The sequence below is a fragment of the Ips typographus genome, linkage group LG9 (genome assembly GCF_016097725.1).
Source record: "Ips typographus isolate SLU linkage group LG9, UJ_Ityp_2.0, whole genome shotgun sequence".
NCBI lineage: Eukaryota > Metazoa > Arthropoda > Insecta > Coleoptera > Curculionidae > Ips > Ips typographus.
Window position 1 is genome coordinate 7,599,030 of NC_138430.1, and position 27,355 is coordinate 7,626,384.

Genomic DNA, 27,355 nt, shown 5'->3' on the forward strand with positions numbered 1-27,355 from the left:
TAATTAATCAATTATTAACATTTTTGTTGTTACATTCTGTATAATTTATTGGTTGGCATTTTGTTAATTATGTCCAGTGGTGGGGTATTTTCTGTAATTTCAGCACAGTTTTGCCACTCATTATGTTTAAGATTATACGATCATTAACTAATAAATTACAATTAATGGACTTATTTACTAAAATTGTACTGATTAATGCATGAGGAACAATCTGCTTGAATTCGTAAATTTACTAGGAAAATTTGACTTTTAAATTACAAATACTGTGTTTCTGGCAGTTCAGATTTGACAAAAAGACTAAAATGTAAAGCTGAAAATTGAATATTTTTCACATCCACGTATTCAATTTGTTTAAAAGTTTGAACCAATTACACAGTGAAATTTGTAATTATCTCTTGAAACTAAGTGAAGGCTCACAATCAGATACCTAAACATTCATTATTTTAACTACAGGGTGACTCTAAAAGGTTTGTACAAAATCCTATGACATATTCCTGACATCAAAATAAGTCAATTTAAAGCAACTTACCTTAGTCCGAAATTGTTTTCGAGATACAGGGTGGTTAAAAAATAATTGACATTTTGTAGAATATTACCTGGTAGGCAGAGGTTTTTTAAGATTCTAAACCTAAATTTGGATACATTTTAGGTTTTGTACAGACTTCTTAGAGACACCCTGTATAACCCATACAACCGACCCTAAGATAGATGTAAAAATCATGTCAATAAAAATTAAAATTTTGCTTAAAACACACTAGAAAGCAAATGACATTTACTCATCAACATTAAAAGTTAAGAAAATGGATTAACAATGTAATTTCCGATTTTAACATAATTTTGCACCAATTGGACACACTAAAATTTCATGTACCAGAAACTACAACATGTGACAGTAAAAATGTCTTAATTGTTGTAATAAATACCGTTTAATTAGTGTTATTTTAACTATGTGAATATCAGAAATAAGTCGTACATTTGCGTTAAAATTGTTGTACTGATTACCCAGGAAATACCTTGAAGAGATCGAAAATTGTTTTAAATTTTCCCATCGCATTCTGATCAAAACGAAGCGTTTTCCTTAGTGTATAACCGACAGAAAATGAACGATGCATTAATGCAGAATTTATGCGACGGCAATCGTTCAAATGGTTTTACTTACATGAAACACGGAATATGTAGATTTCATCAACAATTACCGCTTGTTTTCCTCCATCACGACCGCAATAACCTTTTCGAATAGCGGCTTGAGAACCCTCGGAAGAAATAAATGATTCGTCCCGACTAAATACACACAAGAGTGACGAATTTTAAAATCCACAAACCCCACAGACATGGGCGTAACTACTAAGTTACGAAGGTAATTGTTTTCCGGCGCCTTCAACGTGGGTCAGCACTTTTCTCTGTGTAAGCGGCAGTGATTAGGTGACTAAATGATTTCAACAAATAACCACCGATGAAGAAGAAGAATAAAAGACAATTAAGTGACTAATTGCTTTTAACGCTGATCGGAAAGCCTCGCCGACGTAATGATAGTTAGTAAACGAAGACAAAAAGACGCTAATTAAAAAGAAAAACCAGTATTGGAGCGGGCCCGGTTGCTTCTGATGATGGTTTAGACCGTTTATATGAGACTTTGTTTATGCCTAGTCACGGTTCATTCTTTTGTAGCTTATATGTGCCTAAATTAGGGATAACCGAAAAACTTGAAGAGAAGCAATTAAGGTTGCTCTAATTGCTCTTGCTCAAGCCCTCCATTTTTTATAATTTAACCATTGTAGTTTGTAGTAAATTGGATGTTAGAAAGATATAAGTGTCAGGTTAAGTGCCATTTTCAACTACAGCAACTTTTTGCATAGAATCCAGTTGTTTAAATAATTTTCTTGTATTTTTGAAAATAAAACTGATTGGTCAAGATTCTTTTTTATAGTGGAACAGTGCTGGCATTTATTGTGAAGATCTCACTAATTCAACTACTAATTGTCAGAATATATCTAATTATTCATATTTTATTTAAAAAAACTCAATTTGTTGAAGTTGAACAGTTATTTTAATGGCTTATCCACTGATATCTCCGAGACTTCAATGATCACATAGATTACAAACCAGTAACCACCAGGCTTTCATTAAAGCCATTTTTGGTCAATATTGTCAAAATAAAAGGCTGTTTTGATTTGTTATTTATTGTTTTAGAGGTTTTGGTAAATTAATAATAAAATAAATAAAAAATTTCTTACAAAGTGATTCTTTTGTACCAAATGAGTTCCAATCTTATTACTTTTTTTATGAACCTAAGTTAGCCTTTTCTAAAAAAAATAGTATTTTCAGCTTTTTTACACTTTTCTTTATTGTCTCATGTATAAAAATAAACTATGACACATAATGTTTTTATTTAAACAATTTGTAAATTACCAGTAATTTACTGACAATTGTCACAAATCTGAGAAACACGTCTAGTTTCGAAAACTGTGTTGAACTGTAATTCTAGGCAAATTTTGATAGTTTTGACGTCACAGATAGATCACGTGGTTTTTGGAAGATAATTTAGCTAGGCAGTCACGTGACCATTGTCTGCCAAAAATCTCAGAAACACGTTTTGTATCGAATACTGAAAGAAAACTTTTCTGAACCCTAACTTTTGATCACTGTGTGACAGTCAGGAACAAAATTGCTTGTCAAACCCACTTGGAGTGAGAAAATGACAGTTTTAAGCACATTTTTGGAATGACCATTAAATTTCCTATCCAGTAACCTGAAAAACATTACAAAATTTAGTACAGTCAGGGAGAAAAACGGTGTGAAAGTTTGAACTATAATTCTTGGAAATTGTAAGCAAATTTTGACAGTTTTGTCATTAGTCACAGATAAATTACGTGGTTTTTGGACGATAATTTAGCTAGGCAGTCACGTAACCATTGTCTGCCAAAAATCTCAGAAACACGTTTTGTATGAATACTGAAAGAAAACTTTTCTGAACCCTGATTTTTGCAACTTTTGAGCACAGTGTTACAGTCAGGAACAAAATTGCTTGTCAAACCCACTTGGAGTCAGAAAATGACAGTTTTAAGCACATTTTTGGAATGACCATTAAATTTCCTATCCAGTAACCTGAGAAAACATTACAAAATTTGGTACAGTCAGGGAGAAAAGCGGTGTCAAAGTTTGAACTGTAATTTTTGCAAATTCTAAGCAAATTTTGACAGTTTTTACATTAGTCACAGATAAATTACGTGGTTTTTGAATGATAATTTAGCTAGGCAGTCACGTGACCATTGTCTGCCAAAAATCTCAGAAACACGTTTTGTATCGAATACTGAAAGAAAACTTTTCTGAACCCCGATTTTTGCAACTTTTGATCACTGTGTGACAGTCAGGAACAAAATTGCTTGTCAAACCCACTTGGAGTGAGAAAATTACAGTTTTAAGCACATTTTTGGAATGACCATTAAATTTCCTATCCAGTAACCTGAAAAAACATTACAAAATTTAGTACAGTCAAGGAGAAAAGCGGTGTCAAAGTTTGAACTGTAATTCTTGGAAATTCTAAGCAAATTTTGACAGTTTTGACGTCACAGATAGATCACGTGGTTTTTGGATGCTAATTTAGCTAGGCAGTCACGTGACAATTTTCTGCCAAAAATCTCAGAAACACGTTTTGTATCGAATACTGAAAGAAAACTTTTCTGAACCCCGATTTTTGCAACTTTTGAGCACAGTGTGACAGTCAGGAACAAAATTGCTTGTCAAACCCACTTGGAGTGAGAAAATGACAGTTTTAAGCACATTTTTGGAATAACCATTAAATTTCCTATCCAGTAACCTGAGAAAACATTACAAAATTTAGTACAGTCAGGGAGAAAAGCGGTGTCAAAGTTTGAACTGTAATTCTTGGAAATTTTAAGCAAATTTTGACAGTTTTTACATTAGTCACAGATAAATTACGTGGTTTTTGGACGATAATTTAGCTAGGCAGTCACGTGACCATTGTCTGCCCAAAAATCTCAGAAACACGTTTTGTATCGATTACTGAAAGAAAACTTTTCTGAACCCTGATTTTTGCAACTTTTGAGCACAGTGTGACAGTCAGGGACAAAATTGCTTGTCAAACCCACTTGGAGTGAGAAAATTACAGTTTTAAGCACATTTTTGGAATGACCATTAAATTTCCTATCCAGTAACCTGAAAAAATATTACAAAATTTAGTACAGTCAGGGAGAGAAGCGGTGTCAAAGTTTTAACTGTAATTCTTGCAAATTCTAAGCAAATTTTGACAGTTTTGACGTCACAGATAGATCACGTGGTTTTTGGAAGCTAATTTAGCTAGGCAGTCACGTGACTATTGTCTGCCAAAAATCTCAGAAACACGTTTTGTATCGAATACTGAAAGAAAACTTTTCTGAACCCTGACTTTTGCAACTTTTGAGAACAGTGTGACAGTCAGGGACAAAATTGCTTGTCAAACCCACTTGGAGTGAGAAAATTACAGTTTTAACCACATTTTTGAAATTACCATTAAATTTCCTATTCAATGAACTGAAAAAAACACTACAAAACTTGATACAGTCAGGGAGAAAAGCGGTGTCAAAGTTTGAACTGCCAGAAACACAGTTTGAAAGGACAGTCAGGAACAAAATCGCCTGTAAAACCCACTTGGAGTGAGAGAATGACAGTTTTAACCACATTTTTGGAATCTTCATTAAATTTCCTATCCAATAAGCTAAAAAACCAATTAAAATTTAGTACAGTCAGGGAGGAAAACGGTGTCAAAGTTTGAACTGTAATTCTTGCAAATTCTAAGCAAATTTTGACAGTTTTTATATTAGTCACAGATAAATTACGTGGTTTTTGGACGATAATTTAGCTAGGCAGTCACGTGGCCATTGTCTGCCAAAAATCTCAGAAACACGTTTTGTATCAAATACTAAAAGAAAACTTTTCTGAACCCCGATTTTTGCAACTTTTGAGCACAGTGTGACAGTCAGGAACAAAATTGCTTGTCAAACCCACTTGGAGTGAGAAAGTTACAGTTTTAACCACATTTTTGAAATGACCATTAAATTTCCTATTCCATAAACTGAAAAAAACACTACAAAACTTGATACAGTCAGGGAGAAAAGCGGTGTCAAAGTTTGAACTGCCAGAAACCCAGTTTGAAAGGACAGTCAGGAACAAAATTGCCTGTCAAACCCACTTGGCGTGAGAAAATGACTGTTTTAACCACATTTATGAAATGACCATTAAATTTCCTATTCCATAAACTGAAAAAAACACTACAAAACTTGATACAGTCAGGGAGAAAAGCGGTGTCAAAGTTTGAACTGCCAGAAACACAGTTTAAAAGGACAGTCAGGAACAAAATCGCCTGTAAAATCCAGTTGGAGTGAGAGAATGACAGTTTTAACCACATTTTTGGAATCTTCATTAAATTTCCTATCCGATAAGCTAAAAAACCAATTAAAATTTAGTACAGCCAGGGAGGAAAACGGGATCAAAATTTGATAACTTTATTTAGGTAATAAAAAGGGGGTTTAATTCAAGGATTAGTAATCATAATGTATAGTAGAGGTGATTGTCCTGATTGCGCAATTCCGGCTACTAAATAGTTTAGCAGGTTGTTGTACTTTTGGTTCCAAATAAAGTCAATCGATTCGTAGACTGTGACTGTATAATCGTCTACAAACCCGGTCGAAACAGAAACATAGCGTGCGCAAAACCAATCTAATCACTGTTAGCTGTAGTCGGGGCGCTGCAATTGAAAGAGCCGTCGGAAGTATTTAAGAACCGGCCTTATCTCGCATTAATAATGTATGTTAAACTACCCTTAAGTGCTGGCAAATTGTTCTTGGAAAATTTCGAACGTTTTTCCGACACCATGCAAACCGTTAGTTATTTCGTGCAGAGTTTACACGCGTCTCATGTTGCGTTCAAGGGTGTGCGTGTTTGATAAACCGAACGAAATAAATGTCTCTCTGTTTTTCTGTCATTTATCGACTTGTTTGTTTGATAACGTTTCAATCTACTTACTAGAGACACCCAGTATATATTGATAACTAACTAAAGCACGGCAATTGCAGATTAGCCTTCGTTTATAGCATGCGGCTAACGTTACCTAAATTAAACGTTGTAATTAATTTGCATAATATCGTAAGTTATTAGTGTGTAAATGCTTTTCCACATGGAAATATGGTGTAAAACACCATGCAAATGTATTATTTATACGTTTTCGTATTTTCTTGGTAATTAATGTTCCTTGACGTTGAAGGTTTCAAGACCAAATTAAGAAAACGACCGTTATGAGTGTTTTCTAACCCATAATTTTTAAATATTACTTTCCGAGTTTAGTGTCTTTTAAAACGAAAAAAAAATTTTTTTTTTTTTTTTTTTAGAGAAACTTTGGCTGTTCCATTCCTTTTGACAAGCAGTTTAGTTAAAATAATAAAAAGTTTCAAGGAAAACAGAACAATTATAATATCAAGAATATCGTGGTATTAAGATATTTTACCACGTGTGAACATAGTACCTAATAATTCAAACTCTCTGATGCTATAGTTTCCTTAATTGTTACTGAAGTGCAAATAGGCAAACATATGGTTTTAATCTTAAATGACTTTGGTCTTTAATAAGTGTGCCTAATCTGAATAGTTCGCTTGTTAATAACAATAAGTAACAGTGCAAACTGAAGCGAAACGCCTAACAGTTAGACAAAACCACAAAATGGGCAATTTATACCATGCCCGGTTAGGAGTTTCATTAACAAAACACGCAGGTTACCAGACATATTGCTCGTTGGTAACCATATGGTCCCGCAACACAAAAACAGCTTTTGTTTCCATACTCATGCTATTATAAACATATTAAGGCATAACAATTTGAAAATGAGAGTCATATTATAATGGTCAGGCGGCTTTATTTTAACGCTTAGGGTTAACGTTACCTGCCTCTTCAACGTGAACGTTTTACTGTTCATTTACATAAAACATAATATTTCCAGTGGTTAGTGTAGAAAATTGCATTTTAAAGCTGTCCACTCAAAAACCTTATTGATTTTAGGGATATTAAAAGCCCTTTTCAAGAAATTAAGGGTTTTTACCGTCTCGGAAAAAAAATAAAACCGCTTAGTCATTATTTAGACTGGAAATTAGTTCACAAAATTGAGTGCTGGCGTCAAAAATAAATAACGTCTGAAAAAAATTTCACACATAATGTGATGGTTTGTTAGCTAGAGTAAACGAGTCGACTGTTAGATGGGATTTCGGCAAAAAAATATTTAGTTAAGGCTGTTTTAAAGTTCACTGTTAAAACACTTCAATTTATGTTCGGATATGGTTTTGGTTTAACGTGCAATTTACTACTTAATATTCAATTTCCCACTGTCCATGTTTAATATCACACGAGCAGCGGAACAATAGAGATCCACAAAAAAGCAGGCTTTGAAGTACCTGGTTCGATAAAGACTGATTGGACACGGTATCAACCGGTTAAAAAACTGCTTAAACATCGTAATTTAAGTGTTAAAACACACAAAACGTTTCTACTAAATAAACATTGTATATCAAGCGTGCACTGTGTAAAATAAGTCTGTTGGAAAAAGCCACAAGGTAATAAAAGCTATTCAAGCATTTTATGACAGAACTCACCATGACAAATTTGGGAATGTGCTCGTCATAGGAAACGGTTTAAATAGATAGTGGGTTAGATTGTCAACCCAAAAAGAATTTTTTGGAAAACAGGGGGCGGAGTAGTACGGTACAATTGTTATACATTCACCCTGCTTAACTGGTACAATGATGTCAAATGCAAACACTTCAGTCATAAATTAAAAACACACAAATAATAGAAGCTGCAAAATCAACATTTTCTGCACTCTTTCAGTGTCAACTCGTAATAGATTATCCTTCCTAACACTGTTGCCATCATAACTAATTTTTCTTCATCTTTTCAGAACGAAATGGAAACGACAAACAGCCGTGGGTTTGGAATTGTTAGCTGAAGCCGGCAACTACGCAGCCTTCCAAAGACTCTACGGTGGTCCACCTTACGGATGTTGGTATCCACCCCAAAACGCCGGGCCTCAGGCCACCCCCACACCCGCCGACATCTACTACAGACAAGCGGCGGCGGCGGCAGCAGCCACCCTCCAAAAACCTTTACCCTACAGACTCTACCCTCCTGGAATGGGGTTGGCCATTCCTGGACCTAGTTCACATTTGGGATCACTAGCGGCCAGTAGTTCACTATCGAACTTGTCTAGTTACTATTCCAACCATACTTCCGACGGACCATCCCCCAGGTCGCCCAGTCCTGACACACCCTTGGACCCTGGTTCGCCAGGGTCACCCGGTGGTAGAAGATCACCACCTACGGACGATGAGGACACTATACACGTTTAAACGAACTTTTGCAGTTGTTTGTGACATTGTGATATAAATTGTATTATACAAATTTATTAATTTATTTTCCGCTTTTAAGTGTGACGACCGTTGTAGAACGTTGGTGATGTTGGTATAAAACAGCTTCTGTAACTACTTTCATTCAAGATAGTAGCGTTACAGAGTAAGCGTTACTTTGATTACTGATACCTGTAACAATGCACCATTTCGATGTATTTTTATTATTTTTTTCAGTTTTTTGGCTCAATAACTATGTATATTAATGTTTAAATTAGAGATTATTAGGAAAATAAATTAAGTTTTTATTATGGTGGATGTTTTATTACACCTTAAAATAGAGTATACCTTGACAATAATTAGTAAGCTTTTGGAAAAACACATTTGCGTAATAAGGTTATTTGTTTTATTTAATTAATTTTCTTTTTCAATTCAAATTTTAGCTCAAAGTTGCTTAGGCAGCTGAAAACTACTTAATTTAGACATCCAGTCATCAAGCTTTTTTCTCCATTTTCACTGATATTTTAAATTTCTGAAAATACCCCTCATCATAATCATAATAAGGAATTAGTAAATGTATGTATCTTCAAAAAAGGAAAAAGTATGGTATTTTATATTTTTCTTCGATTATTTATTATTTTATTTAGATAATAATTTCTAGTACCATTTTCTTCACTCAATCATATACTTACTAAAACACCATGTTCTGTAAACTGTTCTACAAAACATACTTATCAAGAAAAGAACTAATTGATACAGACAAGACACAAGTAATTGAAAAAAATATAATAAATTTTTTAAAAGTACATACCAACAAAGAGAGAAAAAAAAAACGTATAAAGTACATAACTTTACATTGTTGCCAGTTGCATTTTTAAATTGACACAATCACGTGAAGTGCTTTTACAATTCCAGCTTTTTTTTTTTCAGCCAAATGTTTAAATAAAATTTACAGATTTTTCAAGATTAAAGATGACATTTTTTGAGTCACGTGACTGTTGTTGACAAGTTTGAACTCAACTTTACATTGTTGCCAGTTGAGAATTTAAATTGTCACGATCACGTGACGTGCTTTTATAGATCTAACTTTTCCAACTGTTTAAATAAAATTTACAGATCTTTCAAGGTTAAAGATGACATTATCCGAGTCACGTGACTGTTGTTGACAAGTTTGAACTCAACTTTACATTGTTGCCAGTTGAGAATTTAAATTGTTACGATCACGTGACGTGCTTTTATAGTTTTAACTTTTCCAACCGTTTAAATAAAATTTACAGATTTTTCAAGGTTAAACATGACATTAACCGAGTCACGTGACTATTGTTGACAAGTTTCAACTTGACTTTACATTGTTGCCAGTTGAGAATTTAAATTGTTACGATCACGTGACGTGCTTTTATAGTTTTAGCTTTTCCAACTGTTTAAATAAAATTTATAGTCTTTTCAAGGTTAAACATGACATTATCCGAGTCACGTGACTGTTGTTGACAAGTTTCAACTTAACTTCCCATTGTTGCCAGTTGAGAATTTAAATTGTCACGATCACGTGACGTGCTTTTATAGTTTTAACTTTTCCAACTGTTTAAATAAAATTTACAGTCTTTTCAAGGTTAAACATGACATTATCCGAGTCACGTGACTGTTGTTGACAAGTTTCAACTTAACTTTACATTGTTGCCAGTTGAGAATTTAAATTGATACGATCACGTGACGTGCTTTTATAGTTTTAACTTTTCCAACTGTTTAAATAAAATTTACAGATCTTTCAAGGGTAAAGATGACATTATCCGAGTCACGTGACTGTTGTTCATAAGTTTCAACTTAACTTTACATTGTTGCCAGATGAGAATTTAAATTGTTACGATCACGTGACGTGCTTTTATAGTTTTAGTTTTTCCAACTGTTTAAATGTAATTTACAGACTTTTTAAGGGTAAAGATGACATTATCCGAGTCACGTCACTGTTGTTGACAAGTTTGAACTTAACTTTACATCGTTGTCAGTTGAGAATTTAAATTGTTACGATCACGTGACGTGCTTTTATAGTTTTAGCTTTTCCAACTGTTTAAATAAAATTTACAGATCTTTCAAGGTTAAAGATGACATTTTTTGAGTCACGTGACTGTTGTTGACAAGTTTCAACTTAACTTTACATTGTTGCCAGTTGAGAATTTAAATTGTTACGATCACGTGACGTGCTTTTATAGTTTTAGTTTTTCCAACTGTTTAAATGTAATTTACAGACTTTTTAAGGGTAAAGATGACATTATCCGAGTCACGTGACTGTTGTTGACAAGTTTGAACTTAACTTTACATCGTTGTCAGTTGAGAATTTAAATTGTTACGATCACGTGACGTGCTTTTATAGTTTTAGCTTTTCCAACTGTCTAAAACTTGACTCAAATGCTTCACATGTGTAAATTTATCATAAAATCATCAAAATTACATTGTCCAATCACAATCCATCCATAACACTCCAAATGTGGAATTATCATTAATTAGTCCAGACATGATAAATTAACGAAATAAATCAAAAATAATTTAACGATAAAGTTTTGCCTTAACATTTAGCGAGTATTTGTTAATTTGTTGTAGCGCCTAATGTACCGTAATAACTCAATAAATTAAGTGACCTAGTTGTCGCCCTCCCAAGAGGCTTTTGTACGAAACTTTTGCATTAAATATCCATAAAATTTATTACGTTATACGATACACCTGGCCGGTGAAAAATTCGTAATAACCGCTTTTCCACGCGGCGTTGTAGTGTTATGGTAATCAGTATGCAAATAAACATTTCGTTAAACCCATTAAGTACTCATTTAAGGTAAAGCGCTTCTCCTTTAAGTGTAACTGTTTAAAAAAAAACAGATAGGTAATTGAGGAAGCGCCTGATTATATCGAAATGATTAAAAATAATTTGTGGGTAAGCGCTTCTTGTCCAATTGAAATTCAAGACTGGAACGTTATGGTCTATGGTTATGGGTAAGTGGCGCTACACGATTAAAACCGAAATAATCACGTAAGCGTTATGGATTTTTTAATTAAGTTATATAATTTCGGAATTTCTCATTGTTTAAACAGCTTTGTACCATTCAAACTACTTGATTATAACAAAGTCACTCACAGCATTATTCAACGACATATTTAAGCCCTCTAGCCAGTATTAAGTCCCCCAATGTTAGGAGAACAATTCAAATTATGAATCGAATAATCGGACTGGTAAGTGCATAGTCAAAAAAGTAAATGCAATTGTAACAACGTGTTAAGCCAGTCGTGAAACCTTAACACCTGCCACTACGCCCTAATTAGTGAATTACCACCACCCGGCACGCGTTTTTGTTAGGTTAAGTCTACCGATATTAGGCTTTTGTTAGTTGATACTGAATTACGGGGTGAAATTAAAAAAAATCAGATGGAAATCGTGTAAGATTTCATTATAATCAATTAACATCCCTTTCAGCAAAGTCTTGAGGTATAAAAATTAATGTAGTTCCAAATAAGTGAAGCAATTCTCTTGTATCGATATGGACAGCTTATCAAAGTTGGTCTAAATTGTTTCAACGGTTTCAAAATTATAACAAAAAACACGATTTTTGAAGCTGAAGGGCTGTATTTTCCTGGGAAGGAGTTCTTTTAAAAAATAAAAATATGCATGTCTACATATTTTTTAAAGCACAAATGTTTATAAAGTAAGCTATCTCCAGATATCAGTTTTTTTATTTGGGTTTTAAAACGTAATAACTCAATTATCTTGTAGACGATGTTTCGAATGATAATTTTACAAAAAATGCTTTCTTTTCTAAATTGAAGAAAAAATTTGAAAAAAGGGTAATTTTTGAAAAATGTCGTAGAAAATAAGGCGGGAAAATGAAAACCATCCTACTGTATCTACGCAACTGAACAATTTTGACAAACTCGAACCGATCCTTCGATTGGTTTAAAAAGGTTTCAGAGGCTTCTGGCACATTAAAAACAGTCTTGTCAAGCTTAAGAAGGTTTCAGAGACTTCTGGAAATATAAAATGGCTTCCAAAGGCTTCTGGCACATTAAAAACAGTTTTGACAAGCTTAAGAAGGTTTCAGAGACTTCTGGAAATACAAAATAGCTTCCAAAGGCTTCTGGCACATTAAAAACAGTTTTGACAAGCTTAAGAAGGTCTGAGACACTTTTGGAAATACCAAATGGCTTCTAGAGGCATCTGACACATTAAAGACAGTCTTGACAAGCTTAAGAAGGTTTCAGAGACTTCTGGAAATACAAAATGGCTTCCAAATGCTTCTAGCACATTAAAAACAGTCTTGTCAAGCTTAAGAAGGTTTCAGAGACTTCTGGAAATATAAAATGGCTTTCAAATGCTTCTGGCGCATTAAAAATAGTCTTGACAAGCTTAAGAAGGTTTCAGAGACTTCTGGAAATACAAAATGGCTTCAAAAGGCATCTGACACATTAAAAACAATCTTGACAAGCTTAAGAAGGTTTCAGAGACTTCTGGAAATACAAAATGGCTTTCAAAAGCTTCTGGCACATTAAAAACAGTTTTGACATGCTTAAGAAAGTTTCAGAGACTTCTGGAAATACAAAATGGCTTCTAAAGGCTTCTGGCATATTAAAAACAGTTTTGACAAGCTTAAGAAGGTTTCAGAGACTTCTGGAAATACAAAATGGCTTCCAAAGGCTCATGGTACATTAAAAACACTCTTAGCAAGCTTAAGAAGGTTTCAGAGACTTCAAGAAATACAAAATGTCTTGTAGAGGCTTTTGCTACATTAAAACCATTCTTGACAAGCTTAAATCAATCTTGTCTATATCATATAGTACCGAATTTGTTATTCAATCCAGGAATCCTCTTTCCTTTAAATTAGGTTAGAGATAGCAACTGATCTAGAGAAAGAACAAGGTAGTCATTCATATTTGACTTGTAGGGACTTACATACGGCGTAGTCTTGTATTGTTATAATTTTTTGTTTTAGATATAATTTGAAAATGAGTAAAACTGGTGTTGTTGTAGGTTGAACAGAATTGATTTATTTACTACTGTGTCACATGTCATCGTTGTCATTTCAATCCGGATTGGTTTTCAAACCTATACACATCGCTAAAAAAAAGGATCCTCGATCCGCTCCTTTAGTCCAATCTACTAGAAAAATAGGATTGAACTGAACTACTCTATCGGATCAAAATTTCAATCTCACCTGTATACACCGATATGAGTAGACCCTACTAGACCCACTAGACCCTTCTGAAATAAAATTTCATCTCTTCCAGATTCCTGTGGTAGACAAACTTCTTATTGAAACATTATATAACAACGTCATTAAATCATAAAGTAGTAACAACACGTCTACGAGACCTTAATGACGATGAATTGTAAGTACCGAAAAAGGTCGAGATAATCGTTAAAAAGTACAACTTCCTTTTCTCATCAGTTATCAAATTAAAGCTAAAATATCTTTTACCATAAACCGCGGCCATTCTTTCGACTTATTAAAGTCAGTGTGAACTGATCAAAATAAAAGACTACCGCTTTTGTGTCGGGCCAAATAAAGAAGAAATAATGAAAAATTCAGTTGGTATGTCGGTTATTAATAGTTGAGTACCAGCTCGTCAGTCGTAATACGATCATAATGAAGGGGCGTTACAGGTCTGTATTTAGCGATTTTGCTTAAATTAGGTTTCACTCAAGTAATGAGAGTAATAATTAGGGATTGCGCGAGCAAACAGTTAACTTTTAATGCTGATGATGCGGTTTGTGTAAGATTGAGATATCCGATTCAATAGGTCGTTTGTTACAATATCGAGATTACACTTTTACAACAGAAACGTGATTAATTAAATGAGTGAACTCGATTGACTGTTAGGTAACTGAAAACTATCCTGAAAAGTATAACTACTGCCCTGAAATTTAGCTTTGACCTATACGAAGAAGTGAGGTAGTAGCGGCCTTAATCGTTGACTCGAGTATCCCGTCGAGGATCTAATCAACGGCGCTCTTTTAATTAAACATCCCCATTCACATTCGATTAATATAAATTACATTGTTGAGCTGCCTACTCCTGAAACAGGTGTACACCTGACGATTAATTGTGTTTCAGCACTATTGTTGTGCGGTTTTCACCAGAAAAATTAAAACCGATTGTTTGACAAAAATTGAAGTTTTTCCTGAAATCGACCTCACGCAATCTGAATCTGCTACAAATTTGGTATAACAATGATAAAAGAAATTATCACTGAAAACTATTACAGCTATATCAAATTTACCAACAGCCAAAGAATTTTACCTGTTTCAACAAGTCAATTTACTGGAATTAATTTACACAGTAATACTAGATAGAGAGGAGTGAGACAGGGTTGTATTTGACACTTTTAACCAAGTAATTATACAATCTGGTGAAGGAGTTAAAATTGAAACCAATAGTAACATTCTCTTCGCAGATGATACCGTCTTCCTAGCTGAGTCATTGAAAGAAGTACTTTGTGTGATAAGATAAACAGAAAGAAAGTAATAGATAGGGACTGACTTAAGTTTAAACAGTTATTTTTTAAGTCACGTGACGCTTTTTACAATGAAAATGGTAACAACTAGACTAGATAATGTGTGTGTGTTTCGGTAGTCAGTTTTGAAAATGCCACCTTCTTAATACACTTTACAACTATCAAGGGGCCCAGTGAAACATTCTGAAGGAACTAGAGTTTGTGGAACAGAAAAGGATGCCTTTTCTAATAGAAAACACTGTCACAATGAAACAGCCCATATATTTACTTACTCCCAAGAAGAGTTTTTACAAGAACACTACAAAAACCAAGTTTATTCAAGCCAGTGGTTCTCGAAGAAACATGGATATAGAGTAAAGGTGTATTTAGCAGAAGTTGACAAGGTGATTTACCTAATACTATAAAAAGGACTCTGGTAGGGGTATTAATAAGCTGCTAATACTACATAGCTTATGTTTCAGGTAATTTTATTTGCCTAATCTGGAGTTTGCTTATCATGCTTTGAAATGGTCCAAATTTAAAAAGTCCCATTATCAATTGCTCTAAAAGGTGTTTGAGGCTATGGTTATAATGGTGTTGTCAAAATCCATATGCAGAGTGTTGAAAAAACAAATTTCTAATAAGTTTCAGGTAATATTAGAAAGATACAAGTTACTTAATACATAAATTTGATCAAATGCCATTATTTTGCAGAATTAGCCCTTATAAATTTTGCCGTATCTTCTCTGGCTATGAGGCTAGAAACAGATGGTGCTACTGTTAAATACTTTTCCATCAGATAGTAGGTTAAATTACTATTTTAATTGTATTATTTACACATTATAAAATATACAAATAAAATCTTAAAAAAGTACACTCAAGTTTCTTTTTTATCTAAGAAGTCTAGTTTTCTTCATAAACAATCATAAAATTAGATAATTTCTTTAACTGAGGTACCTACCTGCTCTTACAATAAATTGAACTAAAATTGAAAAAACATGTTAAATAAATCACACAACAAAACCAAATTGATATGTATTTAATGCTGGGTAAATTTACAAAAGGAAATAAATGAGCAATCTATATCACAAAACCAAGAAGCAAGTTCTTAAAACACCAACAATATTGTATTATAAAAAAAATGAACCATACATACATCATTCATGTTTGTAGTTCTTGTAATTTAAAAATCACTTTTTCCGTGTATAAGCCTTTTTCGAAGAAGGCACCAAAATCCGTAAAACTGTCCTATACAGAAAAAAGAAGCAGTACATAGGTACTATCACTTTGTGGCTTCAACATCAATACAATTTTCATGGGCGATTTGAGGGATAATTTACTAGTCGCCTGACCGCCTATTAACACAACTATTAATTCACTAAATGGGCAGTATAGTAGGAATGATTGATGATTTTTGCAAAATAACCAGAAGTGACCCCACTGCCTTCCATCATTAGCGGCCCTTTTGGTAACGCTTATAAAAGAACTCACCGCCAGACTGATTTAGTGTTAATAATCAAGAAACTTTTAACAAACAAAATTTTAGTGCAAAATCGACTTTCCCATCCCACGTTACCCACTTCTCCCTCCCCAATTAATGCTATTTCAGGCTAATACGGTTATGGGACGTAATTTGTAATAAATTCCCATATCATATCATTTCCTTGCTCAATCGAATGTGGATATTCGAAACCTCAACGGACTGAAAGGCATAAATATGTACGATGCACTATCAAATGCTAGTGCCAGTATAATGTATCATGACTACATTACCAGTCACGCCATTAATTTTTCATTCAAAAAAGGTTGTGTTAGGAATTTGTAAAGCAACTCTATAAACTCATCAAACAAATTCATTACAGTGAAAAACGGTGAATAAAGTAAACCTAATACGGGTTTTCAATTTCGGAACTCAACCGGATCATTTTGTAAACACATCCTGTCGAATAAAATAATGGTTTTTCCTTCCAATTTGTGGTTAGTTGGTCATAGGTAACATAAGATCTAATTTCCGTTTAGACTGTTAATCACAGAATAAACCTTCTTATTACGTTACACGTTTGTATTTAAATCAGCTTGAGCAGAAAATCGACTTGACAGTCAAATTTCTGGTTAAACTTATCAATAGATGTGTAAGAAGAAACAATAAACTTTCACTAAAGAATCGTTATTCGATACCGAATCGAATTTGATCTTATTGTGTGCAAATTCTGATCATGAACGACAGGACCTCCAAGTTGACCCGATTTGGTGTCACGTCTCATGTTCACTTAGATGTCAATATAAATTGATCCAAATTATGTACAAGGTGAACTGAATTTCAACGGTATTTTGTGCGTTTTACGCGCCTGTAGCGTTTACGTGGAATCCAAAAACCGACAGAAACAATTGTTACTTGTACGTGCACATGCGGTTAGGGCTTTTACGAAAATAATCACCCAGCTTGATCGGTACTTCCGGCTATTACCATATGGCAATACGTCATTTTAGTTCAAATAACAACTATTAAGTATTTAATGGAAATCATAACAACGCAATTCGCCCGACCGTGTAACATGAAACTCATTACGGTATAGTCCTGTAAAAAATTTGGTAAGAAGTCTTTTTCAAATGAATTGTCTTGAAAATAAGGATTTTTTTAATTTATAGAGAAGGTACATTTATGTAGGGATGTCAAGTGTTTACCATTATAGTTAGTTTTAGTAGGATTGTATGTAGTTATTCAGAAAATTAACAGTATTACTTGATGAACTTCAAAGGAGGTGAAAAAGGTGGTACGTGGAGGTAGAAGGAGGGAAAAAAGGTTTTTTTTTTGTTTTTGGTTGTTGAGTGTCAAGAGAGACTTTTAATGAGAGCTGGAAAGTCAGTTTTCTAAAAAATTCGAGCAAAAATCAGACTATTGAAGATCAGGGGAGCTAAGAAAGCTTTTTCCTTCCGGAACGAAAGTTACTGGGTGTAATACCAGAAATTGTACCATCTAGTCCACGTTATGACATGGAGCAGATTGTGATAGAGGACCTATTCCAGAAGTGGTTAAATCGATAACCGAGGAGGCCTCCCGGCTGTTACCCAGGTACAGCCTTTGCAGTTAAAAATCCACCTCCTCAAAGAAGAAGATTGGTCAACTGACGGTTTATTTTGTACAATTTGGATTCTTTGACGAAGAGTATTAGTTGTAAGTAGTTTGTAATTTTTTTGTATTAAAGACATTTGTAGTTTCAATGATATATTTCGAAGCAAGATTTTTAGGTAGAAAGTAAGTTAGATAGGTTTAGTTATTTACCTTAAAAATAACTATTATAGAATTTGTATTCAAGCTTATTTATTTAAATTTTCTTTATTTACTAGATCAGGGTGAATCTGATGCCAGTTATGATGATATTATCATGCAACTAGGAGGTGAGGGAGATTTGAGTAAATCTCATCTTCAGGATGATAATAATCGTGACAGAATAGTTGAAGATTTGATAGTCACCTAGACAGTTTCTCCACAGGTATCGATAACGACAATAACCAAGTGAATTAATCGCGACGAATCATTAATTATACTTCAAAGGCGTTGGGGAAAACTCAATTTAAGCGGATATCTGAGCGGATTTAGGTAGAACAGACAGACAGATAGACCGAACAAATTGAAATGTATTCCGCAAATTTTAATTGGTTTATCGCATAGCGGCGTTCAAGCCGACACCTCCACCGTACACCTTCAATCGTAATTAATGAACTTCCTATTGAGTTAACGGAAGCTGTATTAACCCCCGCTAATGGTTATTATAAAGCGGCGGATTCGTTACTGGCGGAGCCCCAATTTAATTAATGGCGAAAACTTGAAAGCGACTAAATTTTCTGGATTTCGGTTCATCCGACCTACGATAGCATATTAACAAATAAATTTCCGTAGAGAAGCCATTCAATTAGTGATAGCAAATCCAGAATTAAGATTCCAGATCATTCAGTCACTTGCCATTTGTCAATCATGTCAAGCACAGATAAGGAGGATAAGGCAAAAAAGGTGTGCTTGCTGTTGTAACGTTAAAAAAGGGGGAAAAAAAAACATTTTTAATAACAACAATATATTAGAATTCTCCATATTTAGAAAGCCAACACAAACCACCACTCGCAACACAAGATGGCAGCGTTCAGGTGTTATTATTCCATGCTATTTCCTGCATAGAATAACCTTCTGATAAATAACTGAAAAACAGAACTGGCAATACTACACATTTTTATTTGGAATTGAGAATATACTTACTGCAGAGTGAGGGCAAGACGTTGTTTTGGGCTAATTGGATTTTTTGTCTTGTCTTTCTGCAGGAATGGCCCCACAAGAGCTTATGGAACATTCTGGAGTCATACGCGTATATTTGAAAAACTGCTCTGTATCATGTTTTTCTGCAAACTGAACTATTTTTTTTTCAAAAACACTATGTTCATTGCGTTTTCTATTCATAGATCGCGTTTTAAACCTCCGTATTCTCCTTTTCTTGACATCCAAGCTTAATGCTGTAGCTGCAGCACCCATCAAGAGTAGAAGCCCCAATTGTTGCCAAGGTTCCATCTGCAATTGTTTAATAAATTCTTGATGTAAAGAGAAACTAATTAGCTCTAGATAATTTTTATCACTAAACTCTGTTTTTCTGTAGACACTTCAATTGTTTTTATTGCACTAAATGACCAAAAAATCACAAATACAAAATCAACAACAAACCACAATTCTTGAACAATTCATAAGCAAAACAATAACACAATACAATGACGGACGGCGGATGTCAAAATATGACATTACAAAATTTTAGGCACACGTACAGCAGGTTTTCGCATAAGAAGTTAAAAATTATGAACTTTCTATGCGGTATTGTGCAAGTGTTATATAAAAGAACAGTAGGCATTACTGTAAAGCCAACTTTCTATGTTATGCATTAAGAGATTTTATATTAGTTATTTAAAACCAACAGCTTTTAACACTATCTGTTTTCAAAACTAACACTGTAAATCTGAGTGTGCCTTTGGTAAAATCAAAAAAACAAGATTCTGAATATTGAACAGGCATCAGTCAATATCGAGTCCGATCAACAATACCGTGAACTGCGCATAATTAACGATTAAATTAGGTGTAAACGAATATGACATTAAAACCGATACAGATAACGATCAACCCCGATGCATTTATGCATTTCGGAATGGATGCCTCCAGCATCTGCTATCTGAACCAGGATTAGATAAGTCCGGTTCGAATGTCGAACGTTGTCAATGAAGAACTGGTTTTGGTGCGCTTTAAGCAAACGATAATCGCCGTCTAAGTGTTTGTTATTAGTCTTAATTATTTTTAATAGGGCATTTTTCGCTAATTATAAAGATAAATGCCCAGATAACCGAAATTGTGTATCGATTTAGGATCGTCGGGCTCGTCATTTTTTATCTCGCTGCGAGAACTTTTTCGTGTGGTGGACAGGTCCGGTTTAATTTCAATTTTCTTTGACAGCCCAACAACAGTTTGATAACCCCTAATGCTGTTAGCAACATAGTTTCCCAATAATTTAAATCCTAACATTTTTGAAATATACATGCGTTTAGGGCACATTTAATTTTTGTTTCTAACTGTATTGTTGCCAAAATGTAAGAAATAACCGAAAAAACCACATTTTGGCTCTAGAACTCTTCTTAGGCATATAAACAGCATTGCAAAATTTTCTAATCTGTATAAAATAAATAACAGATACCTCTAGAATCATCTTATAAATGCCAGAAGCCTCTAAAAACTCCTCAAACCGTTCAAGAATCTTTGAAAGACTTTGAAAACCTCACAAGCCTCAATGTTATGTATTTACGACTTTTTTGAAACTAGCTTATTCATGGGATTTTGACATTTTGATCCTTGTACACTTGTTTCACCTAATTTAAGGTCCTTTGATATAAATATGTCCTTTGCTGTGCATTGGAAACCTCCTGGGGCCTAATTCTTGAAAGCAGTGAATTCTCAAGAGAATTGTGGATAGAATGTGACAGAAGAAGCTGACAAATGCGGGTTCCTGTCACATTCTACAGGTCAAGATAGAACATATTTCAAGCTTTCTAAAAATAATCCCACATGAGTTGATTGATAACTCCGTTTGGCCGCTAGAGGGCGTTAAAATTCTTTCACCATAAAATCACATATTTTGTGACACTCGTTGCTTTGACCCTAAATTACTCCTTTATTTGACAAGTTACGTGAAAATGTCATAGAAAACAAAAGATAGATCAGATTTCAAGGTTTCCAAAAATATCCCCACATGAAATGATTGATAACACCGTTTGGCCGCTAGAGGGCGTCCAATTTCCTTTACCATAATATTACATATTATATTGTAAATGTTTTTTAGTCAGATTTCATGTATCTCTTAATCCGGCCGAGTTTCTGGCAAAGAAATGGTTGAAATGTTAAATTTTAGGTCTAACTCTGTTAGTTTTTGAGATATCAAAAAACCGACTGCACCAGCGTCTTTTCCGGGAAATTTTAACATAAAATGACACCGAGACGTCAACTGTAACTTGACAAATAAAAAAGTTGTATTTTTTGACGGTTCTAGGCCGCCATTTTGGATTTTTCTGTCAAAATATTGACTTGCACCTCTTTGTAAAGAAAATTTCACGTAGTTTCAAAAAATGACAGACAAAATGGCTTTCCATTCCGCCATTTTGAATTTTCTGTCAAAATATTGACTTGCACCTCATTTTAAAGGAAATTTTATGTAGTTTCAAGATATGACAGACAAAATGGCGTCCCATGCCGCAAGTTTGAATTTTCTGTCAAAATATTGACTTGCACCTCATTTTAAAGGAAATTTTATGTAGTTTCAAGATATGACAGACAAAATGGCGTCCCATGCCGCAAGTTTGAATTTTCTGTCAAAATATTGACTTGCACCTCATTTTAAAGGAAATTTCACGTTGGTTCAAGAAATGACAGACAAAATGGCTTTCCAGGCCGCCATTTTGAATTTTCTGTCAAAATATTGACTTGCACCTCATTTTAAAGGAAATTTCACGTAGTTTCAAGAAATGACCGACAAAATGGCTTTCCAGGCCGCTATTTTGAATTTTCTGTCAAAATATTGACTTGCACATCATTTTAAAGGAAATTTCACGTAGTTTCAAGAAATGATAGATAAAATGGCTTTCCAGGCTGCCATTTCGAATTTTCTGTCAAAAATATTGACTTGTACTTGTATTCTGAAGGAAATTTCACGTAGTTTTAATAAATGACAGACAAAATGGCGTTCCAGACCGCCATTTTGAATTTTATGTAAAAAAGTAGTAAAAAAAAACCCTAAAAAAATAATAGGTTAGGTTACATTAGTTTGTGCCAATGCCCTTTTTGAAATTTGTGACGTCAGTCTAATTTAGTTTGGATTTTCTGTTTAAGCCGGATTAATACTATAAAATAATGATATTAAGAGCCTGTTTTGCGTGAGATAACTGTCAAATTTGAACCATATAATATTAGCAAAACTTTTTCAATTATACGTCACAATTTTCAATTATTAAACCAGGGACGTAGTTAAATTGTTAATTATTCATATTGTGTTAAATTCAATCGAAAAATTCTGTAATTTTTTTCCTAGCTTAATTACGAACAAAGTTGCTTTCGTTCTACAAACTGCTCGGTTATAAATAAAATCAATTAGATAGGTAACTTCTTCAGCCGTGTTAAAACTGGTTATGCATTAGTGCAGAAATCGATTGACGTGCGTCTATGGAAATAAATGATGCAGTGTTTCTCATTGAGGAATCCAATCAAACGGCGACAAATATCCTGTTTTGCGAGATCATTAAAACACGACTTTCAGCGAAAAAATGCAACGGTTTCATCAACATGTCAGCGTTCAAGTTAATTGCTCGAAATAATGATTGCTGATTGTTTTTGTGCGTTTTACGCAATTATAGAAGTTGATCGCATACCCGAGTCGTGCACATATTGGAATCCTGTCATCGGGAATGCAGGTCTAAGCATTTATCTTCGTTTAGCTTCGTATGTCATAAGATGTTATTCAGGTGCTGTTTTCTCAGCCAATTTACATCAGATTTTTAATCCGTTTTAATTTATGTTTGTGGGTATTTTCAGCTTCTTAATTAAAAAGACAAGAAAATTGGCGGCGATAAATGCCCAATAAACAATTTGGTTTTCAAATGAGATTCTCGAACAGAACGGAAGAACAAAGGTATTAAAATTTAAATTCACACTTATTACTTACAACTGAAAAGACGAAGTAATTACCGGTTTGTAGTGTGCCTTTTATTACGCCAGCTATGCGCCAAACATTTATATTGGCTAAGGCAAATTGCCTGAGAATTCCAGCGATATTCGTCGGCAAAAAGTTGTCTTACACACAAAAGTAAAACGATATTATCCTCGGATATGTATGAGAAAATATTTTCCAGATGGAATAATTCATTAAACCGGTAATGGCTTATTTTATAACAAAAAGGCGACCATCGATATTGACATCATTAGTCGAGAATTCCCAGTGTAATCCGAGGCGATTTTATTTATTTTAAAATCGTTCGATTTGTTTTTCTCAACTCACCGTAATTGAGATCGTTCATCACAGGGGCGTAGTTTAGTCAGTTTATTTCTTTAAGTTAAGTTGAAATTACCACAAAACTAATTAGGGTTGTTAAGAAATTTACCATTGCCATTTAGATTAAAATTAAACAAAATTGACCCCTATTTACATTGATTTTGTTATGAAGATTTTGCCTAAAGATTTCAGGTCGTCAAAACGTCGAAATTGGCATGGATAAATTACCTTTTTTAGGAAAATTTGACCGGAAAATTACAAATACTGTGTTTCTGGGCACTTGACACCGCTTTTCTCTCTGATTATACCAAATTTTGTAGTGTTTTTTTCATGTTAATCGATAGGAAATTTAATGAGAATTTGAAAAATGTGCTTAAAACAGTCATTTTCTCACTCCAGGAGGGTTTTACAGTCTTTTGTCCCTGACCTTCCAAAGTGTGTTTCTTGCAGTTGATTTTAAATTATTAGGTTCTCCTTGATATGTTTTTCAAAAGGATTTCAAACGAGTTATATTTCGACCCAATATATCCTCTTCGTTTAACATTTTCTTGAAATCAGTTTAAAATTTGACTTTTTGGCTTTTTCCAATCTATTTTACTTCTCGGTTTAATTAGTATTTTCTTCATGACATAGTTTTGGTTTTTGAAAGATGCTAAATGAACGCCATTGATCTGCCAGAATAACATTGTATCAGAAAATCTGTTCTTTAAAGGAGCAAAACCAGACAAATAATAATTCCAAAAATGCAAAAAATTGATGATTAACTTAATAACAATTTCTCAGTTATTCCTGGTAAAACCCAACTGAAGATGACAACAGTATTTATCCCAAATGAGTTTTATCAAGAAACTTTCTTCAGACAATCTTTTGAAGATAATTCTTTTCCAAAAACTTGTTTTCCTTCTAGGACTGTCAAAATAGTGAAGAAGTCCAAACAAGGTGGAATTCACATGCATTCAATTGATGATTTCGTAATCTCCCCTTATTGAAGCCCAAATCTGGGACATGTTCTCCAACTCATTGCCTAACGAAAACAGTCTATAAGAAGTTTATTGCAGGGGTGTGCGAATGCGGTCTCCCTTCTAGAATTAACTTACCATTAAGATGTATTGGGGGGAGGTTATTATGCTAATTGACGCAAGAGGGTGCATCGGTGCTGGATTTATATTAACATCCCAAACTGTGTTGTTTTTTTTATTAGCAGTGATGACAAAACTATTATGATCTAGAGCATTGCTACTATTTGAGCAAACGAAAAAACACTTGCTATTATTACGGTTTTAAATTGATGAATCGTAAAAAGCAATTTCCATGTTTGTTGATCTAAAATTAGTTAAACCATAAAATGTTTTATGAATTTGGAACGCGTCGTTTTATACGGCTGCTTTATGTCCCGCTACGTATTTAATTTGAAATGCTTTTATTCACGCATTGGATATGGTAGTCTTTGGTTGTTGTGCGGTCGCTGTGTTAACGGTTGCCATTATTTATGCATTTTTTCTAGACGCACTTATTAAATATATACAAAAGAGTTGGGTAAATACGCGTGAAAATGAAAATTGTGCTCAGTTCAATCACTTTTAAGCAAATCACTGCTATGGAAATGTCTGTAGAAATGTTGAGCAAACAAAACAGTGTCAGTTATTACTGCACTATTTTGCTAATATTTGTAGAGATATTTAAATTACCGGTAAAGTAAATATTTTACTTCACCCGGAAAATTTGACAGGTAAATTACAAATACTGTGATTCTGGCAGTTTTGACACTGTTTTTCTCCCTGACTGTACCAAATCTTGCACCGTTTTTTCAGGTTATTGGATAGGAAATTTAATGAAGAATCCAAAAATGTGCTTCAAACAGTCATTTTCTCACTATAAGTGGGTTTTACAGGCAATTCTGTTACTGACTGTCCTTTCAAACTGTGTTTCTGTCAGTTCAAACTTTGACACCTCTTTCTTCACTGACTGTACCAAATATTCACATGTTTTTTCGAGTTATTAGATACGAAATTTAATGAGGATTCCAAAACTGTGCTTAAAACGGTCATTTTCTTACTCCAAGTGGGTTTTACAGGCGATTTTGTTACTGACTGTCCTTTCAAACTGTGTTTCAACGCAGATCAAAGTGTGTCAGCTCTTTTTTCACTGACTGTACCAAATCTTGACATGTTTTTTCACGTTATTGGATAGGAAATTTAATGAGGATTCCAAAAATGTGCTTAAAACAGTCATATTCTTACTCCAAGTGGGTTTTGCAGGCGATTTTGTTACTGACTGTCCTTTCAAATTGTGTTTCACGCAGTTCAAATTTTGACACCTTTTTTTTCACTGACTGTACCAAATCTTGACATATTTTTCAAGTTATTGTATAGGAAATTTAATGGGGATTTCAAAAATGTGCTTAAAACAGTCATATTCTTACTCCAAGTGGGTTTTGCAGGCGATTTTGTTACTGACTGTTCTTTCAAACTGTGTTTCTGTTAGTTCAAACTTTGACACCGCTTTTCTCCCTGACTGTACCAAATGTTTTAGTGTTTTTTCAGGTTATTGGATTGGAAATTTAATGGGGATTCCAAAAATGTGCTTAAAACAGTCAATTTATTACTCCAAGTGGGTTTTGCAGGCGATTTTGTTACTGACTGTTCTTTCAAACTGTGTTTCTGTTAGTTCAAACTTTGACACCGCTTTTCTCCCTGACTGTACCAAATGTTTTAGTGTTTTTTCAGGTTATTGGATTGGAAATTTAATGGGGATTCCAAAAATGTGCTTAAAACAGTCAATTTATTACTCCAAGTGGGTTTTGCAGGCGATTTTGTTACTGACTGTTCTTTCAAACTGTGTTTCTGTTAGTTCAAACTTTGACTCTTTTTTCACTGACTGTACCAAATCTTGACATATTTTTCAGGTTATTGAATAGGAAATTTAAGGAGGATTTCAAAACTGTGCTTAAAACGGTCATTTTCTTACTCCAAGTGGGTTTTGCAGGCGATTTTGTTACTGACTGTCCTTTCAAACTGTGTTTCAACGCAGTTCAAAGTTTGACACGTCTTTTTTCACTGACTGTACCAAATCTTGACATGTTTTTTCAAGTTATTGGATAGGAAATTTTATGAGGTTTCCAAAAATGTGCTTAAACCGGTTATTTTCTTACTCCAAGTGGGTTTTACGGGCGATTTTGTTACTGACTGTCCTTTCAAACGTTCAAACTTTGACACCTTTTTTTTCACTGACTGTACCAAATCTTGACATATTTTTCAGGTTATTGGATAGGAAATTTAAGGAGGATTTCAAAAATGTACTTAAAACCGTCATTTTCTTACTCTAAGTGGGTTTTCTAGTCGATTTTGTTACTGACTGTCCTTTAAAACTGTGTTTCTGTCAGATCAAACTGTGTCACCTCTTTTTTCTCTGACTGTACCAAATCTTGACATGTTTTTTTCCCGTTATTGGATAGGAAATTTAATTAGGATTTCAAAAATGTGCTTAAAACAGTTATTTTCTTACTTCAAGTGGGTTTTACAGGCGATTTTGTTACTGACTGTCCTTTCAAACTGTGTTTCTGTTAGTTCAAACTTTGACACCGCTTTTCTCCCTGACTGTACCAAATGTTTTAGTGTTTTTTTCAGGTTATTGGATAGGAAATTTAATGGTGATTCCAAAAATGTGCTTAAAACAGTCAATTTATTACTCCAAGTAGGTTTTAGAGGCGATTTTGTTACTGACTGTTCTTTCAAACTGTGTTTTAGCGCAGTTCAAATTTTGACATTTCTTTTTGCACTGACTGTACTAAATCTTGACATGTTTTTTCACGTTATTGGATAGGAAATTTAACGAGGATTCCAAAAATTTGCTTAAAACAGTCATTTTCTCACTTTAAGTGGGTTTGACAACCAATTTTGTCTCTGACTGTCAAACTGTGCAAAAATCAGGGTTTAGAAA

At 33.9% G+C, this 27,355-nt stretch overlaps 1 protein-coding gene and 2 long non-coding RNA genes across 4 annotated transcripts in view; 2 read left to right on the forward strand and 1 right to left on the reverse strand.

The window, feature by feature from the left end:
• Positions 1-8,451, forward strand: part of LOC145734316 (homeobox protein B-H1-like) — a 37,992-nt gene extending 29,541 nt beyond the window's left edge. Inside the window, exon 3 of the mRNA XM_081987615.1 lies at positions 7,940-8,451. Within this exon, the coding sequence (XP_081843741.1) occupies positions 7,940-8,387 (448 nt within the window). The 3' untranslated portion in view covers positions 8,388-8,451. The remainder of the gene's footprint in view (positions 1-7,939) is intronic.
• Positions 8,452-17,601: 9,150 nt separating this feature from the next.
• Positions 17,602-19,500, forward strand: LOC145733607 (uncharacterized). 2 transcript variants are annotated; one of them, XR_014179241.1, is made up of 4 exons: positions 17,610-18,030; positions 18,204-18,349; positions 18,412-18,867; positions 18,936-19,500. It is a non-coding gene; the product is annotated as an uncharacterized LOC145733607 (long non-coding RNA). The 2 variants fall into 2 exon arrangements; XR_014179240.1 differs by having other exon boundaries at positions 17,602-18,030; positions 18,412-19,500.
• LOC145733608 (uncharacterized) lies at positions 18,912-19,642 on the reverse strand. The gene is made up of 2 exons (XR_014179242.1): positions 19,108-19,642; positions 18,912-19,049 (listed from the first exon to the last, which is right to left on the reverse strand). It is a non-coding gene; the product is annotated as an uncharacterized LOC145733608 (long non-coding RNA).
• Positions 19,643-27,355: the final 7,713 nt, after the last annotated feature.